Source organism: Cebus imitator, unplaced genomic scaffold (genome assembly GCF_001604975.1).
Source record: "Cebus imitator isolate Cc_AM_T3 unplaced genomic scaffold, Cebus_imitator-1.0 Scaffold331, whole genome shotgun sequence".
Taxonomy (NCBI): Eukaryota; Metazoa; Chordata; class Mammalia; order Primates; family Cebidae; genus Cebus; species Cebus imitator.
The window spans coordinates 1,569,477-1,587,289 of record NW_016107646.1 but is presented as its reverse complement, the minus strand read 5'-3'; the positions used below and the strand labels follow the sequence as shown (position 1 = coordinate 1,587,289).

Sequence of the window (17,813 nt, the reverse complement as noted above, 5' to 3'; positions counted from 1 at the left end):
CTGGAGTGCAATGGCGCGATCTCGGCTCACCGCAACCTCCATCTCCTGGGTTCAGGCAATTCTCCTGCCTCAGCCTCCTGAGTAGCTGGGATTACCGGCATGTGCCACCATGCCCAGCTAATTTTTTGTATTTTTAGTAGAGACGGGGTTTCACCATGTTGACCAGGATGGTCTGGATATCTTGACCTTGTGATCCACCCGCCTCGGCCTCCCAAAGTGCTAGGATTACAGGCGTGAGCCACCGCGCCCGGCCCCTGTTATTTTTATTTTTGAGACAGAGTCTCACTCTGCTGCCCAGGCTGGAGTGCAGTGGTGCAATTTCAGCTCACTGCAACCTCCACCTCCTGGGTTCAAGCGATTCTCCTGTCTCAGCCTCCTGGGTAGCTGGGACTACAGGTGGGCACCACTATGCCCAGCTAATTTTTGTATTTTTAGTAGAGATGCGCTTTCACTATGTTAGCCATGCCAGTCTTAAACTCCTAACCTCAAGCTGTCTGCTTACCTAGGCCTCCCAAAGTGCTGGGATTACAGATGTGAGCTACCATGTCCAGCCCAAAGTTCATAGTTTGTTGTTGTTGTTTTTTAAAAGACTGTCCAAGACTACAGGGAGTATTTCAAAATAATCCATTATAATTAAGTACGGAAAATCCTCCTTCTACACTGAAAAATAGGATATGGCAAGTATCGTTAATGATTTTACATAATACACATCTTTCTATTCTAGGTAAAAAAGAATATGGGCTTAGCAAATACCAACTTTGGCTACAAAATCAACTTTCCAGAACTCTGGTTCCAAACATAATTACTTGCTCAAACTTCCACTAAAAGAATAATCATTTGAAACCATTAAGTTATGATGTCCTGTGTTATCTGATGACAACTTGCAGGGTTTTCTGCATTATATTTTGGCTCATAAAACATCTTAGAATGCTTTTAAAAATAAAACTCAGATTTTCTGAGTCTAAATTGTAATCATTTAATCAGAATCTAGTTTTATCTTTTAAAATGTTCAAAATACATTAACATCTGGAAATGTTTAAACACAGAGTATGTTTAACACAGGGCTGAGACTAGGGTGAGGCAAGCCAAGTACCTAGGTCATATTCAAGATAACCTACATAAAGATGTGTTATTTAGTACTGCCGTGATTATGTTAACTGATACTCAATACACTTACTCAAATTGAGGAACCACAAAATAAACCATAAACTTCCAAATAGTAAGGAAGGTAAATTTTATATGTATTTTACTATAATTAGAGATAAAAAAAGGAAAATCACTACCATCACTTACAATTAACTCAAAGTGATATATAAGATTAAATTTGTTCATGGTGATAAAGCTAATAAAGGTACTGCATCATTGTAAAATAAGCAAAAGAATCACACAATACTGTTAGAGTTGGAAGTAACCTTAAACATTATTTAATTTATCCATTTTATACTGCAAAGAAGCAAGTAAAGCACATAACACCTAGAATTTGACATTGCTGACCACTAGTTACTTAAAATTCTATGCATTTTGTGCTTTCATGAACTCTCTGGTTTCTCCTCCTCCACTTCTGATCACTAGAATAATTTCTTCAAGGACGTTCTCTCTTCCACTACTTTTAAAATGGTAATCCCTTGGCCCAATGCTCTTTCAACTTTACATGCTTGCTTGAATTACCCATTCTCCTGGTTTGAAAACCATCTGTAGATAACTCCTAAAATTATTATCTCTTCTCTTAATCTTGTCTTAAACTCCAGATATAAATATCTACTAGATACCTGGATGTCTCACATACATTTAAAATACATATGTAAATTCAAAATCCCTATTTGCCCCTAAACCAGAAAAGCTGCTTCATTTAATAGCATCACTGCCACCCACACACCAAATCTAGAACCTAGAAGACCTCTTAGACTCTGATCCCTTATTCCCCAAATCAATTAATTACTAAGTCCTGCTGATTTTATCTTAAGTCTCTCAGGAATCACTGTCCACTTGGCTTATTGCCTAGTGGTTTGAAACCTTTGTGTTATATTTCAGTAGTTTTTTGCTTATTTCAGGCAGTGGAATAAATCTGGTTCCTGTTACTTAATCCCAGCCAGAGAAAGACATCCTCCAGTATATCGTATATTGTAGAATACCGATATAGCTACTAGTTTATAGTGTAAAGATTTTTTATTTTACTTGGAATCTCAAATTGAAATATTTTCCTAGAGCTGTCAATCATGTAACCCAATACTATCTTTCATGTTCTCTATTGCAGAACCATTCAAAATGATATCAATAAAAAGATAATTATACCACCTTATTCAATTATTTATATGATAGATAAGAGGGAATGAGGTTATTTTTAATATAACTACTTCTATTATCATGAAATAACATTTAGGACTACAGTAAACTTTAAACAACTAAATATTATTGGTAGCTATCATATTCTAAACCATACAATGGTGTCAACTTCATCTTCCACAAAGCAATAAATATCCACCTAGGATAGTATCTAAATACAAGCCCTAGGCATCCTTTCAGTAAGTAACATTCCTCTTGACATTCCCATTTCTCTTTTTTTTGTTATTAAGTTTTCTAAGGGGCTCCCTATAAGATACCTCATACCATGGCACTTAGCCTTTTCCCAGCTAGACCATGACATCTATTATGTCTCTTCTGTTTTCTCAGAATATAGCCTAACACCTAACAAAAATTAAGTGCTGGATGTCACCACTGTACAATGGCTATCTCTAGGGGAGAAGGACAGGTAAGTCAACATAAGGAGTTATTAGGATATTTATTAAACGGATTCATGATGGCTGAGATTGGTGAAATATAGCTGATGTCACTAAAACAGTCATATTTCTGCAAACTAAGAGTTAAAAACCATAACAAAAGAATGACAAGCCACACTTTCTTCCTCCCATTCTTCTCTTAACTTTCTTACAAGCAGCATGCTCAGAAAATAAACACTGTAAAGGACTGCTAAAATCAAGGTTATTGGCTCTTATATTAAGTAGTATTTTTATGAACTGGAAATGTTTTGGATGATTTCCAAAAAGTCTTTATGACAAGTATGTATTTATTATAGGGATTAGACTACACTATAGCTATGCATAATGTGTCTATAACCATCAGTATTCATTTTCTATGCTATATAAGAAATCTCCACAAATATAACAGCCCAATACAACAGACATTTGTTGCAGTTTCTGTGGGTCAATAATATGGGTATGGTTTAGCAATCTTGTAGTTTCTGTGGGTCAACAGTCTGGGCATGGCTTAAATACTTGAATTATGGACTCAAAAAGCTGCAGTAAAAGTACTGACCATCTGTGTTTTCATCCAGAGGCTCACCTGGGGAAGAATACACTTCCAGACTCACTCTAGTAGTTGCTTTAGTTGCTCACAGAGACAATTTCTTCACATTTGTAGGATGAAGGGCTAGCTGGAGTGTAGGACAGACTACGGATTTCATAAATATTTTCTGAATAAATAATTGAAATTTCATTCAACTGCTAAATTTTGAACTTAATCAAATCTCCTTTATTAAGTGCCACTTTTTTTTTTTTTTTTTCTTTTTTTTTTTTTTTTTTTTTTTTGGAGACAGAGTCTCACTCTGCTGTCTAGGCTAGAGTGCAATGGCATGAACTCAGCTCACTGCAACCTTGGCCTCCCTGGTTCAAGCAATTCCCCTGCCTCAGCCTCCCAAGTAGAAGGGATTACAGGTGCATATCGCCACGCACAGCTAATTTTTTTGTATTTCAGTAGAAAGGTGTTGGCCAGGTTGGCCTCAAACTCCTGACCTCAGGTGATCCACCTGCTTTGGCCTCCCAAAGTGCTGGGATTACAGGCGTGAGCCACCACACCCAGCCAAGTGCCACATATTTTTAACATTAAATTTAACTAAGGCTGAGCGCAGTGGCTCAGGGCGACAGAGTGAGATTCTGTCTCAAAAATAAAATAAAATAAATAATTGGAAAATAAAGAGGAAAAAAGCTAATAGCCAAAAGGCTAAAACATACTAAAACTTTCTCCTTGAATACTGTTTTTTTCAATATAGTTATTTTCCAACACATAGATACTTTCTTATATACTTCATTAATTTCTAAAAAAACAATATTCTATCTGTTATAATTTCCTTTCAACCTAAATAACTTCTTTCAGGACATCTTTCAGTAAATTTCTATTGGAGAAAAGTTCTGTCTTTATGTATTTATTAGCCACCATTTTTGATGAATATTTTGCTGACTAAAGAATTCTATGTTACATGCTGATTTTCCGTAGCACATAAAAAGGTGTTATTCAATTGTCTTCTGGTTTCCATTGTTTCTAATAAGATGTAAGGAATTATTTTTAATACTGTTAATCTATATATAACATGCCTTTACTGTCTACCTGCTTTTAAAATTTTCTCAAAAGGACAGTAACTAAAATGGTGTGTTGGCAAGCCCTGGACATCTATAGCTTAATTCTACTGAGGACACACTGACAGAAAAGGAATGCTGTAGAATCATCTCCATGGTAGGTGAAGGTAACACTAGGGGTGTTAACTCCATCACTTTTTGTCTGCCTGCTGAAGGGCAGTGCAGTCGTTAGCTGCTTTAGAGAAAAGCTACAGCTACAGGAGAGAAAGAATGAAGAAAGAAAACACAAGTTATTGAGTACCCAAATGTTTCCTGATTCTTCTAGGGTTAGCTTAACTGACACATAAGTTCATACAGGAGAATTATCGTCATTATACTCAAATTATTTTAAGTACAATAATTTAATGAATGTTCTCCTTGCCAAACTATGATCTCCATGAGGGCAGGACTGCATTGCCTTTCTTCAGTATGTTCTTTGAATACAGTACATTAACTTTTGCAAAATGAATCAATAAATGAATAAATTTTGTTAGTTGCTTTCATATACTTTATCACTCTATATTTTCCACCCTCTTCATGAAGAAGACATTATAATCTCCAATTTGTGGACATAGAAACAAGAAGAAACTCCCCAATATCATATTGCTAAGAAATACATACCTAGGTCTGCCTTATCTCTACTTTCAACCTCTTCCAGGATAGTCTTCTGGTAAACAAGAGTATTTATACATAAAGATCTTACCACTTTAAATAAAATAAAATAAAATGCTCTCCTTATCTTAAGTATTCAGTAGTTTGACTACTAGGTGCTTAGCTATGTTCTCCTTTTTATATATTCTTCTTGAAGTATTCTGAGATGCCCAGATTTCAAAAAGTGATTTGCTTGTCACTTTTTTTTTTTTTTGGATTTTAGCCCACTGCTTCTACAGTAATGTCAATTTAAGACCTCATATCTCTATGAGCTTAATATAGCTATAATTTTATAGATCATAAAGCCTTGTTCTCATAGTTAAGGTGGAAACAACTTTCTATTGCAACTTTTATATCTTAAGTCAAAGTGAAAGGCATTGACTTAAGCCTTTGATATTACTATCTGGTACATATAAAATCCTATAAGCATGCCTATGGTATCACAGAGAAAAAATCCTATGCAAAAACTAAAATTTATAACTGTAAGCTTATCAAATAAGCATCTAATTGTATATTTTCGTCAGGCTAAACATAGTCTTGAAGGAAAGTAATTCAACAAGATAAAATTGTGCATTTTAAAGTAAAAATAGATGAGAAGAAAATTGAATAACAATAAGAAAATAGCTATCATTATAATTTTCTTCTCCCTTTATTTATTTATTTTTTTTTTCACAGATTATTGCTCTATTGCCAGGCTGGAGTGTAGTGGCACAATCTTGGCTGACTATAACCTCCGCCTCCTGGGTTCAAGTGATTCTCCTGCCTCAGCCTCCCGATTAGCTGAAACTGCAGGTGTGCACCACCACACACAGCTAATTTTTGTATTTTTAGTAGAGACAGGGTTTCACCATGTTGGTTGGCCAAGATGGTCTTAATCTCCTGATCTCGTGATCTGCCCACCTCAGCCTCCCAAAGTGCTGGGATTACAGGCCTGAGCCACCATGGCCAGCCAATTTTCATATTTAACTTATAATTAGGGAGGGAAAACAATTAGATAACTCTTTCATGTTAATTCCAACTCAGACTTTATCTCAGTACTGAGATATGAATGAATCTATATGTACATTAAGCATTTAAAATTGTAAAAATAATGCTTAAACAAAAAGTAGAATTAACCAAAATATTTTAATTCAAGGAACATCTCAAAATGTGTATATTCTAATAACTATAAGGAAGATCATACGAGTTTCATAAAGTTATTTTACGGTAAGTGAAGTACACCAATTATTTTCAACTAAATTATGAAAATGAGATGGTATACATAATTGTTACATGTGAGAAAAGTCTTACCAATATTAACAATGCTGGGAATTAAAAAGGATTATAGAAATTAGATCCATAATATTTCTAACTTTTATTTTACCTGTAGTGTGAGATGCTTCACTGCATTCCAAACTATTCCAATAAATTCCTTCATTCTTTCTTCAGGACTTCTACAGCCTTCAGATATATTCAACACAGCTTTAACAGGAACTGACAATGGGCGGGATTCTAAGTATAAGAATGGCTAATTATTTAATAGAAACATACCTTACAATCTCACAAAAATATGCCAAAAGTATTTTTAAGATTATTTTCTTGCTTAAAATTATACTTTTTATATGAGGTTACAAATTATTTTAGATCATTTTCTCTTATATAATTACTGATTTTTGTAAGTATTCAAAAATAAGTAGGCCTAATTTGTTAGAAGTCAGGATAGCATTCACTCTTGTTCACTCTTGTCAGGATTAGCGACTGGGAAGTAGACTTATGAAGTTATAGTAATGGTCTATTTATTAATTACATACATGTATTCACTTTGTAAGAATTCATTAAGCAATAACAACTTGTCAAATTTTCAGTATAAAGGTAATACATCAATAATTTATTTTCTTGGGAAAAAAAGACAACAGAAATTCAACTACAAGCACTTGATTCACCCAAAATTGATAGAAAGTGAGTCTTCCCATATGTAAATGTTCCTGATAACAAAAGGTTACCCACATAATCTCTCAGTTTTAAAAAGTGATTCTGGCCAGGCACATTGGCTCACACCTGTAATCCCAGCACTTTGGGAGGCCAAGTCAGGCAGATCATTTATGGTCAGAAGTTTGAGACAAACCTGGCCAACATGGTAAAACCCCGCTTCTACTAAAAATACAAAAATTGGCCAGGCATGGTGACAGGTGCCTGTAATGCCAGCTACTTGGGAGGCTGAGGCAGGCGAATCACTTGAACCAGGAAGGCAGAGGCTGCAATGAGCTGAGATTGTACCACTACTGCCTGGGTGACAGAGTGAGACTCCGTCTTAGGGGGGAAAGAAGTGATTTTGGTAATAACCAAAAGAGGTATGTGATTACATAAAAGGAAGATTTTTTAATAAAATGAAATGTGATCTTCCAATCTCTATATTATTTAAAATTTTGTTCATCCAAAGTACAGAAATTAGAGGACTTCAACCATGTTTTCATGATGAAAGGTTTCAGGAATTATTTTAAACAATTGAGTAATTTATAATAATGTATTAAAACTAAACAGATTGATTTAAAACTGAACAGATACATTTATATAATACATCTTATGTTAATGCAAATACATAATTTATATGTAGTATGTTAGGTACTTCTAAAGTAGCATAAAATAAATAAGTCAGATATAAATAAATTAAATTTGAAGATTCTATTATGCTCTCCAAAATAAATAGTACCATAGTACCACTAAGAGAACGACTAGTTGCCATATCCACTATACTTCCCCTCTCCCTGCAACTTGGTTAATATATGAGCATTGATACTATATTTTAAATACCTTAAGGGCATGAAGAATGGCCTTTTTCTTTCTCATAGTTATAATGTCATATATGATGACATTGTGAATATCAGAAATTTTAAATAATGTTTATTAAAACAAACCAGTTTGGAAGAGATCCATGTAGAACTCATGGGGCAGAGCATTATCGTAGGCAGATGAAACAAAAACAACAAAAGCCTGGTTAGAGGTATGCTTGGGATTTTCAAGCAAAATATGGAAGCAAAGATGGGTTGAGCAAAGTGAGTAAGGGTGAGAAAAGTAGGAGATGAGGTTAGAGCAATATAGGGACCAGATCATACAGGGCTCATGTAGGTTTTAGTAAGGAGATGGTTTTTACTTGAGGAAACTGGAACAGAATGACAGATTCTGAATATAGTCATGGCACTGCTGAATATGCACTATGAAAAAACTTCTCTGGCTGCTATGCAAAAAATATACTGCATGGATTAAGTGTTGAAAAAGCAAGACAGGTTGTAAGGAATGGTAGAAGCAACAAGGTGGCAAGAAGTGCTGAAACGCTGTATCCATTTCAAAGATATTGCCAATACGACTTACTGATGGATTAGATGTATAGTAGGAGAGGAAGCAAAGATGACTCCAAGGTATTAGGACTGAGCGACTGGAAGAACAGAGTTGTAGGAAAAGTACATTTGAGAGGAAAGGAAACTTAGTTTTAGATGTCTTAAACTGAGATTTCCATTAGCCATCCAAATAAAGATATAAGGTGTCAAAGAGATAAACAACTATATGAAAATAGAAAAGAATACGAATAGTTAATTTACAGAAAAAATATTTGGCTAGTAAACTTATGTTTTAAATGCTCAACTTTGCTAACAAAGAAATAAAAATTAAGATATCAGATATCCAACAATCAGACATAGTTTTCATCTGTTACACTGGCAAACATTTTAAAGAGTTAATTTTTGTAACTACAAAAGTTGTCATTGTTGAAGTCTCTTGTGAGAATGTTTTATATATGGGGAAAATAGGTATGCTGTATAGAATTGAATTGCAACAGAGGGCAATTTATAACTGTTACAAATTTAAACATGCCAGCCATGGTGGGTGGCTCATACCTATAATCTTAGTGCTTGGGGAGGTTGAAGCAGTTGGATCATTGAGAGTCAGGTGTTCGATACCAGCCTGGCTAACATGGTAAAACCCCCTCCCTACTAAAAATACCAAGAAAAAAAGAAAAAAAAAAAAAAAGCCAGGTGTGGTGACACACACCTGTAATCCAAGCTACTCGGATAGGTGAGACAGGAGAATTGCTTAAGCCCAGGAGGTCAAGGCTACAGTGGGCCAAGACTGTACCACAGCATTCCAGCCTGGGCAACAGAGTGAGACTGTTTCAAAAGAAAAAAAAAAAATTCAAACATGCTTGTTTTATAAAATAATCCCATTTATAAGAATATGCTATGGAAAATTAAAAGATGTGAGGGTTCATGCACACAATTTATAAAAGATATTCAGCATCAGTGGAAATATCTGCAATAGCAAAAAAGAAAGAAAGGGAAGGAGAGAAGACGAGAGGAAATATGCTAAACAATTTATCTGTCCATCAAAAAAGAAACAGCCGATTTGGGAATATTTGCAATAAAGATTATAATTCAACCATTTAAAGATGAGGTACAGTTATATGACTAAAGGCATATTTTTGGTAACTCAAGAAGTGAAAAAACTCAAACATATGTTTGGTATAATCCAAATATGTTTTTGAAACAATATATTGAGTTTTATTTGTCTTCCCACACATAGAAAAAGTTATAGAAGAGTAAAAAAGCAAGCCTTTGACAGAGTACCTCTGAGGACGGAAAAATGGAAATGATGATTGGTAAAGGAGTGGTAAGTATTTAACTTTTTACTATGTATATTTCAGAATTAATTAAATATGTTATAAAAATGAATTACCTGTTGTAATGTTTTAAAACATATATATTAATGTACTTTGTACTTATTAGAGCTTCTTGTTTTTCTTTTGTACCTTAGTAATTATTAGAAGAAAATGTCTACCTAATATTGCTGTATAGCTCTAGCTATCTAAGTAATTGGTTTAAAATACAGACCAAACTTTAAAATTACTTGAAACTATGAATAGCAAAGGTTTGCACAAAAGTCTCACAGTCAAAATTTCAAAACCTACTGACGCAAAATATTAGTACTATATAAGTACGATTATTACCATTTGAAAATAAATCTATGTAATACATGCTAGCATTTCCAAGCAGTATGGGCACTAATAAACTACTATCAAGAAATATTTCCAGTCACCACCAACCAAAACAGCTACATGTTTTTTGTAAATACTATATTCTCTAATGAAAAATTTAGAGACCTTGAAATCTACATGTGGCTTAAAAGTGTTGTTCAAATTGGTATGACAAACATAATCAGTTGAAAATTCTCATGAAGTAACACAATCTAGTTATTCAAAGAGTAAAAGTACACTATTTTGGATATACTAGTTTTCAATTCATTATATTTATAAAAGATAATAGAAAGACAAGTTTCTAAAAAAAGAATATTTTCTGTAGCTAAGTGTATTTTAAAGGCAAGACAGGTATACTTATAAAACTCTGTCAAGCTTGATGCCCATCTATCTTATTTAATCAAAACATCTACAGCACCTAGTACATACCAGGCACTGCTACAAGTGCTTTATAAATATTAACCTGTTTGTCTAGGCATGGTGGCTTATAGCTGTAATCCCAGCACCTTGGGAGGCTGAAGCAGGCAGACTGCTTGAGCCAAGGGGTTCAAGATCACCCTTGACAACATGACGACATCCTGTCTCTACCAAAAAAAATTATAAAAATTAGCTGGGTGTGGTGGTAGATGCCTGTATGCCTAGTCACTTGGGAGGCTGAGGCAGGAGGATCTCTTGAGCCTGGGAGGTGGAGGTGGCCGTAAGCTGAGTTCATGCCACTGCACTCCAGACTGGGTGACAAAGTCTCAAAAAAATAATAATAATAACCTATTTAACCCTTGTAACTACCTGACAGGAAATATACTATTTTCAGACTCTTATTATCACCATTTTCAGATAGGAAAACTGATGACAAAGAGGTTAAGTAGCAGCTCAAGTCACTCAGCTGGTAAGTGGCAAGACAAGAATGTTAATCTAAGCAGTCTGGTTCCAGGGTCCATCCTCTTAACTACTATGTTATGCTGCCTTTTCTATTATTCCATCTCCATATGATGACTTCTAGTTCTATCAAATATATAATAAATGTATAACATTTCTACTATGGATCATGGACAATAGTTCAGAAAACATAATATTTATTCATTCCCACTAGAGCTATATAAAGCCTAAATTTAATATGGTAATGTGATTTCAAACATAGCTATTACACTTTCAGTTTTCAACCAATAAGTAAATAAATTTGAGACTCGAATTTCAGAGGTTCAAATAACATATCAACAAATATGTCTTGGGGATGAACCATTCAACTTGGCACAATATTATTCCTTCATTGGAATGATATTCTAATGAAGAAATAATGGAAAAAGTACTACCCCTCTAGAGCCTGGCAAAATTCTGACTTAATTCCATGTAACATATCATTCTTCATGGTACAACTTTAAATGTTTGAATATGTGTCTCTCTAAAGGAGCAGCTGAACATAGTGATATGGTGCAGCAAGAAACAGTAGCAGCTAATGGTCAAACACTGATGACACATTCTGGTTATGTCATCTTCTACTCTTACTCTTCCACTGATAAATAATCTTTATATACATATTTATTAACATATAACCAACTAGACAGAATTTGATGAAAAATCATAAAGCCAGAAATTCCAAGCCACATAATTAAATTACTGTTTTTGCATCTATATTTCAATCAATGATTTATATGAAAACATCTCTTTACCTTCTTCAAGTTGAACTGGAACCTGATAACAATTACTCAAAGTCACTATGTCAAAATCCCTGTTCTTACTTTGGGAAACTGAATAATGATGTCAATGGTTAAATGGTAATTCTAAATATTCCGTAATATGTATAAACCAATGGCAAGAAATATTTTGAGAATCTTAAACTTCAGGATATAAACCATTTGGTACCAAACGGCTTATATTCTGAAGTTTAAGATTCTCACAATAACTACATTACTTCATCATATCAGAAAGTCAAGATACATTGGTTCAGCTGTAATAATTCAGTTTTCATAGTGAGCGCTTCTTAGAATTAAGCCCTTTCTGTTCTAGGGTTTTTTGTTTTTGTTTTTGTTTTTTTGAGACAGAGTTTTGCTCTTGTTGCCAAGGCTGGAGTGTGCAATGGCGCGATCTCGGCTCACCACAACCTCCACTTCCGGGGTTCAAGCAATTCTCCTGCCTTAACCTCCAAAGTAGCTGGAATTATAGGCATGCACCACCACACCCAGCTAACTTTTTTGCATTTTTAGTGGAAATGGGGTTTCTCCATGTTGGTGAGGCTCATCTCGAACTCCTCATTGCAGGTGATCCACCCACCTCGGCCTCCCAAAGTGTTGGGATTACCGGAGTGAGCCACTGACCCCAGCCTCTCTGTTCTAGGTTTCTATCATCTGCTAAGTAAAAGCCGTAAAAAAAGGTGATTTCACTAAAGTAGGTTAGGCTTAGTACTTAGTCAATAAAGAATTATTATTTCTAATAGAATATTTAAAAATTTTCCCTTTAAACATAAAACTTGTAACCATCAACTTATGTTTATGAACTTTATTCAGTACAGTGCTAATACCAACACTGTTCATTTTGCTGAAAGGAGAATTCATGTTTCTCCATTTATTTCATGTAGAAGTAGTACAATACCTTGCTCAGTAAATAATTAAACAATCAATTGGTATCTTTTATAATAGAGAACAAATCATATGTGTACCTACTTAAAATCTTTTCCTATTAGTATATTATTGAGATTTTCCTAATAGCATATTATTTGACATTCCGTATCACCTTTGTGTAAGGTACCTATTTATAATTTGTGGTTCCATTTTTATTTGAAATTTTAATAGTTATCAAGAAGAAAACTGTGTCAATTTTTATATCTCCTTTATGTTCATGGGAAATCAAACTGATAGCCAAGACAATATTATACTAGGCGGCAACTGCCTTAACCACAGTTCCATTACTTAAAAGATTAAAATATAAAAATTAAAAACCTCTAGAAAATAAGTCTTGCAAACTCAGATCATAGATCACCCTGCAGAGGAAGCATTTTTTGAGAGTCAAAAGCAGACAGAGAAGATGACTATGAAAAATAACCCATAATGAAAATTGTGTTACTCTGTTTGCACACTGCTATAAAGAATTGAGACTGGGTAATTTATAAAGAAAGGAGGCTTAAATGACTTGCAGTCCCACAGGCATAACAGGAAGCAGGGGAGAGGAAGAGAGTAGAGGGGAGGGGAAGAGAGTGGAGGGCAGGAGAAGAGGGGGAAAGGAGGGGAAATGAGGGGAAGGGAGGAAAAGGGAGGGGAGGGGAGGGGAGGGGAAGGCAGGCAGGCAGGCAGGCAGGCAGGCAGACAAAGATAAAGTGTTAAAGTGTTAACTGTTCATGGGCTTCAAGGTGTCTTTGTTATTTGGTATAGTTTCAAAAATACTTTTATTAAATAATATATGCTAATAGGAGAAAAATCAGAAAATATAGCTCACCAAAAAATAAGAAAGAAGAAAAAAGGAGGGAGGGAGGATGGAAAATTGAAATATCCCCTAATTTCAACATGTCAAAAAACATCATTCAAAAACTACTTGTGGAGTACCTATTACTTTCTTAAGGCTTAGGTTAAGAACTAGAAATTCTGTGGTGAGCAAAACAGACACAATCCCAGTCCTCACGAAGCTTATGCTTATTTGTAGATGCTTTGAGGTTTTTTTTGTTTTGTTTTGTTTTGTTTTTGAGACGGAGTTTCACTCTTGTTACCCAGGCTGGAGTGCAATGGCACAATCTCGGCTCACCGCAACCTCCGCGTCCTGCGTTCAGGCAATTCTCCTGCCTCAGCCTCCTGAGTAGCTGGGATTACAGGCATGCACCACCATGCCCAGCTGATTTTTTGTATTTTTAGTAGAGACGGGGTTTCACCATGTTGACCAGGATGGTCTCGATCTCTTGACCTCGTGATCCACCCGCATCGGCCTCCCAAAGTACTGGGATTACAGGCGTGAGCCACCGCGCCCGGCCTTGCTTTGAGGTTTAAAATAAAAACAAAAAAATCAAAAAGGTCTTTGTGACAGAATTTCGGATATCAGTAGGATTAATATATTTAAATAAAAGTTTCCTGAAAGCATGGACTGGCAGTACTCAGAAAACCTACATTTCTTTTTTTATTCTACCAATTCAAGATATGTGATCTTAAAATCATGTCAACTATTTAGATTTCAGTTTTTGATGCATAATTTGCAGGAGATAAACAAGAAAGTCTACCCAGATCTCACTGGAAAGTCATGGAACAAGGCAGGGATTCTGAATTCTGTCAAGCAAGAAAAAAACAAGAAACAAAGTAAGAGGAAGGGAATAAAGAGGAGAAAAGAAGCAGCAAAACAATGAGAAAGTGAGTAAGAGTGAGCACACTGATTAACAGTCTTGTTATAAATAGCAAAGTAAAGACATGAATCTCTCTAGAACTCAACCTTCAAGTTATATATAGATTATCATATTAATCCACTGAGAACAATAAAATTCCTTTACCCTGGCCTCAATTCCAAATCAAATCACACAGACAACAACAAAAAATTGGAACTTCCAAAACTTCCTCAGCATGTGTATACACACAACCAATACCACCACCACCAGAAATAACAGCACAAGGTAGTAATGAGCTAAAGCACTTCCAGATACCATATCATGAGATCACAGAGAAACAGTAAGAATTTTTAGGTTGAGAGAGGCAGTCTTTTTGCTTATAGCTGCAACAGGCTGGCACTGTTTTCCAATATTTTATACTCAAAACTAAGATTCATTAGGAAGAACAAATTATTCAAAGTGTGACTATAACGCAATAAATCTGATTTTTATGTAGAATTATGAAAATGGTGTGGGCCAGGATGGTGGTTCACACCTGTAATACCAGCACTTTGGGAGGCCAAAGTGGGAGGATCAAGAGGTCAAGAGAGCAAGACCATACTGGTCAGTTGGTGAAACCCCATCTCTAATAAAAATACAAAAATTAGACAGGCGTGTTCTTCACAGAACAGGAAAAAAGCACCTGAAACTTCATATGGAACCAAAAAAAGAGCCTGCATAGCCAAGACAATCCTAAGAAAAAAAAAAAAAAAAAAGCTTGAGGCATCATGCTACCTGATTTCAAGCTATACTACAAGACTACAGTAATCAAAGCAGCATGGGACTGATACCAAAACAGATATATAGACCAATAAAATAGAACACAGTCCTCAGAAATAAGGCCACACATCTACAACCATCTTATCTTTGACAAACCTGACAAAAACAAGCAATGGGAAGAGGATTCCCTATTTAATAAATGATATTGGGAAAGCTGGCTAGCCATATGCGAAAAACTGAAATTGGACCACTTCCACCTTATACAAAAATTAACACAAGATGGATTAAAGACTTAAATGCAAGACCTAAAAGCATAAAAACCCTAGAAGAAAACGCAGGCAATACCATTCAGAACAGACATGGGCAAAGACTTCATGACTAAAATGCCAAAAGCAATGGTAACAAAAGCCAAAATTGACAAATGGGATCTAATTAAACAAAAGAGCTTCTGCACAGCAGCAAAAAAAAAAAAAACTATCATGGGAGGGAACAGGTAACCTACAGAATGAAAGAAAAATTTTGCAATCTATCCATCTGACAAAGGACTAAAACCCAGAATCTACAATGAACAATCAAATTTACAAGAAACAAACAACCCCATCAAAAAGCGAGGAAAAGGATATGAAAAGATACTTCTCCAAAGAAGACATTTATGTGGCCAAAAAACATAATAAAAGCTCACCATCACTGGTCATTAGAGAAATGAAAATCAAAACCACAATGAGATATCATTTCACACCAGTTAGCATGGCAATCATTAAAAAGTCAGGACATAACAGATGCTGGAGAAGATGTACAGAAATAGGAATGCTTTTACACTGTTGGTGGGAGTGCAAATTAGTTCAACCATTGTAGAAGACAGTGTGGCAATTCCTCAAGGATCTAGAAATAGATATATAATTTGACCCGGCAATCCCATTACTGGGTAAATACCCAAGGATTATAAATCATTCTACTATAAAGACACATTCACACATATGTTTATTGTGGCACTGTTTACAACAGGAAAGACTTGGAACCAACCCAAATGCCCATCAATGATAGACTGGATAAAGAAAATGTGGCACATTTACACCATGGAATACTATGTAGTCATAAAAAAGGATGAGTTCATGTCCTTTGCAGCGACATGGATGAAGGTGGAAACCATCATTCTCAGCAAACTAACACAGGAACAGTAAACCAAAACACCACATGTTCTCACTCATAAGTGGGAGCTGAACAATGAGAACACATGGACAAACAGAGGAGAACATCACATACCCGGGCCTGTCATAGGTGGAAACATTAGGAGAAATACCTAATGTAGATGACAGGATGATGGGTGCAGCAAACCACCATGGCACGTGTATACCTATGTAATAAACCTGCATGTTCTGCACATGTATCTAAGAACTTAAAGTAAAATAAATAAATAATTCTGGTAATGCAGAAAGAATAAATTAATTCAATCAAATATTGGCAAGAAAGTCTCCACAAAGGAGGTGACATGGGGTTGGGTTGAGAAAGAATTCTTAAATCAAAGAAAGAAGGAATAGCAGACAGAAAGAAGATGCACAAAGGCATAGATTCAAAGTGCATTTTAAGTAGTTTCATGTGAATGAAGTATACCATACAAAAAATGCAACTGGAATACTAGAGGTAAGATCAGAAAGATAAAATAAAGCCTAGTTGTGAAGGGTCTTAAATATTTTGCAAAGACACATAAAATTCATTCTGAAGGACCACGAGATATTGAAAACTGTTAAGCAATTAAGTATAATAAAATTTGGGTTTTACAAGTGAAAGTTGTTTGTATTTTTAACAATTAAAACATTTTTTCAATACCTTTAGGAATACAAGTGGTTTTTGGTTACACAGATGAATGGTACAGTGATGAAGTCTGAAATTTTAGTTCACCTGTCACCTAAATATTCCTCCAACCCACCTTTTTAGTCTCTAATGTCTAATATACCACTCTGTATGCCTTTGCAAAACCACGGCTTAGCACCTACTTATAAGTGAACACGTTATATCTGGTTTTCCATTCCTGAGTTATGAAGTGAAAATTCTTATATTAACACAAAGGATATATAATTGGAAGAAGAAGAGAGTGAAAACATAGAGACCAATTTAGGAGCTGTTTTGCTAATACTCAAAACTCTTCTCATTTGATTCCTGATACAGGAATTGTAAGTTGAATCTATTATGATCCCAGTATGTAGTCTGGATGTTACTTAAATAAATCCATTAAATATGTTTATTTGATCTGCATTTAATTATTTCTCCTATAAATGGAGAGCAGAAAAAGAAAGTTACGATTCTTGTTTATTTTGTAGGGGTCTTTGCAATCCAAAGAAAAACCACAGGCCTAAAAATTTCATTTTTTTTGGTGTTTTAATTTGACATACATAATTGCAATCATTTTAAAAAACCACTAAGTATATAAATGTACATATTTAATGAATGTATAATTTAAATTTCTTCAAACTTGTTCAGGCGGGGCATGGTGGCTCATGCCTATAATCCCAGAGGGATTGAAGACCACATCCTTCCAGCCCCAGTACTCACAGCCTTGCCACCTAATTCTGCATTAGAAACACCAGTACTGGCCGGGCGCGGTGGCTCACGCCTGTAATCCCAGTACTTTGGGAGGCCAAGGCGGGTGGATCATGAGGTCAAGAGATCGAGACCATCCTGGTCAACATGGTGAAACCCCGTCTCTACTAAAAATACAAAA

The 17,813-nt window shown here is 35.2% G+C and overlaps 1 protein-coding gene across 1 annotated transcript in view; it reads right to left on the bottom strand.

Annotated features, from left to right (window-relative positions):
* The window catches only part of VPS13B (vacuolar protein sorting 13 homolog B), an 829,147-nt gene that overhangs the window by 432,027 nt on the left and 379,307 nt on the right, over positions 1 to 17,813 (bottom strand). The window contains exon 22 of the mRNA XM_037730112.1: positions 6,403 to 6,530. Coding sequence (XP_037586040.1) covers positions 6,403 to 6,530 — 128 coding nt within the window. The remainder of the gene's footprint in view (positions 1 to 6,402; positions 6,531 to 17,813) is intronic.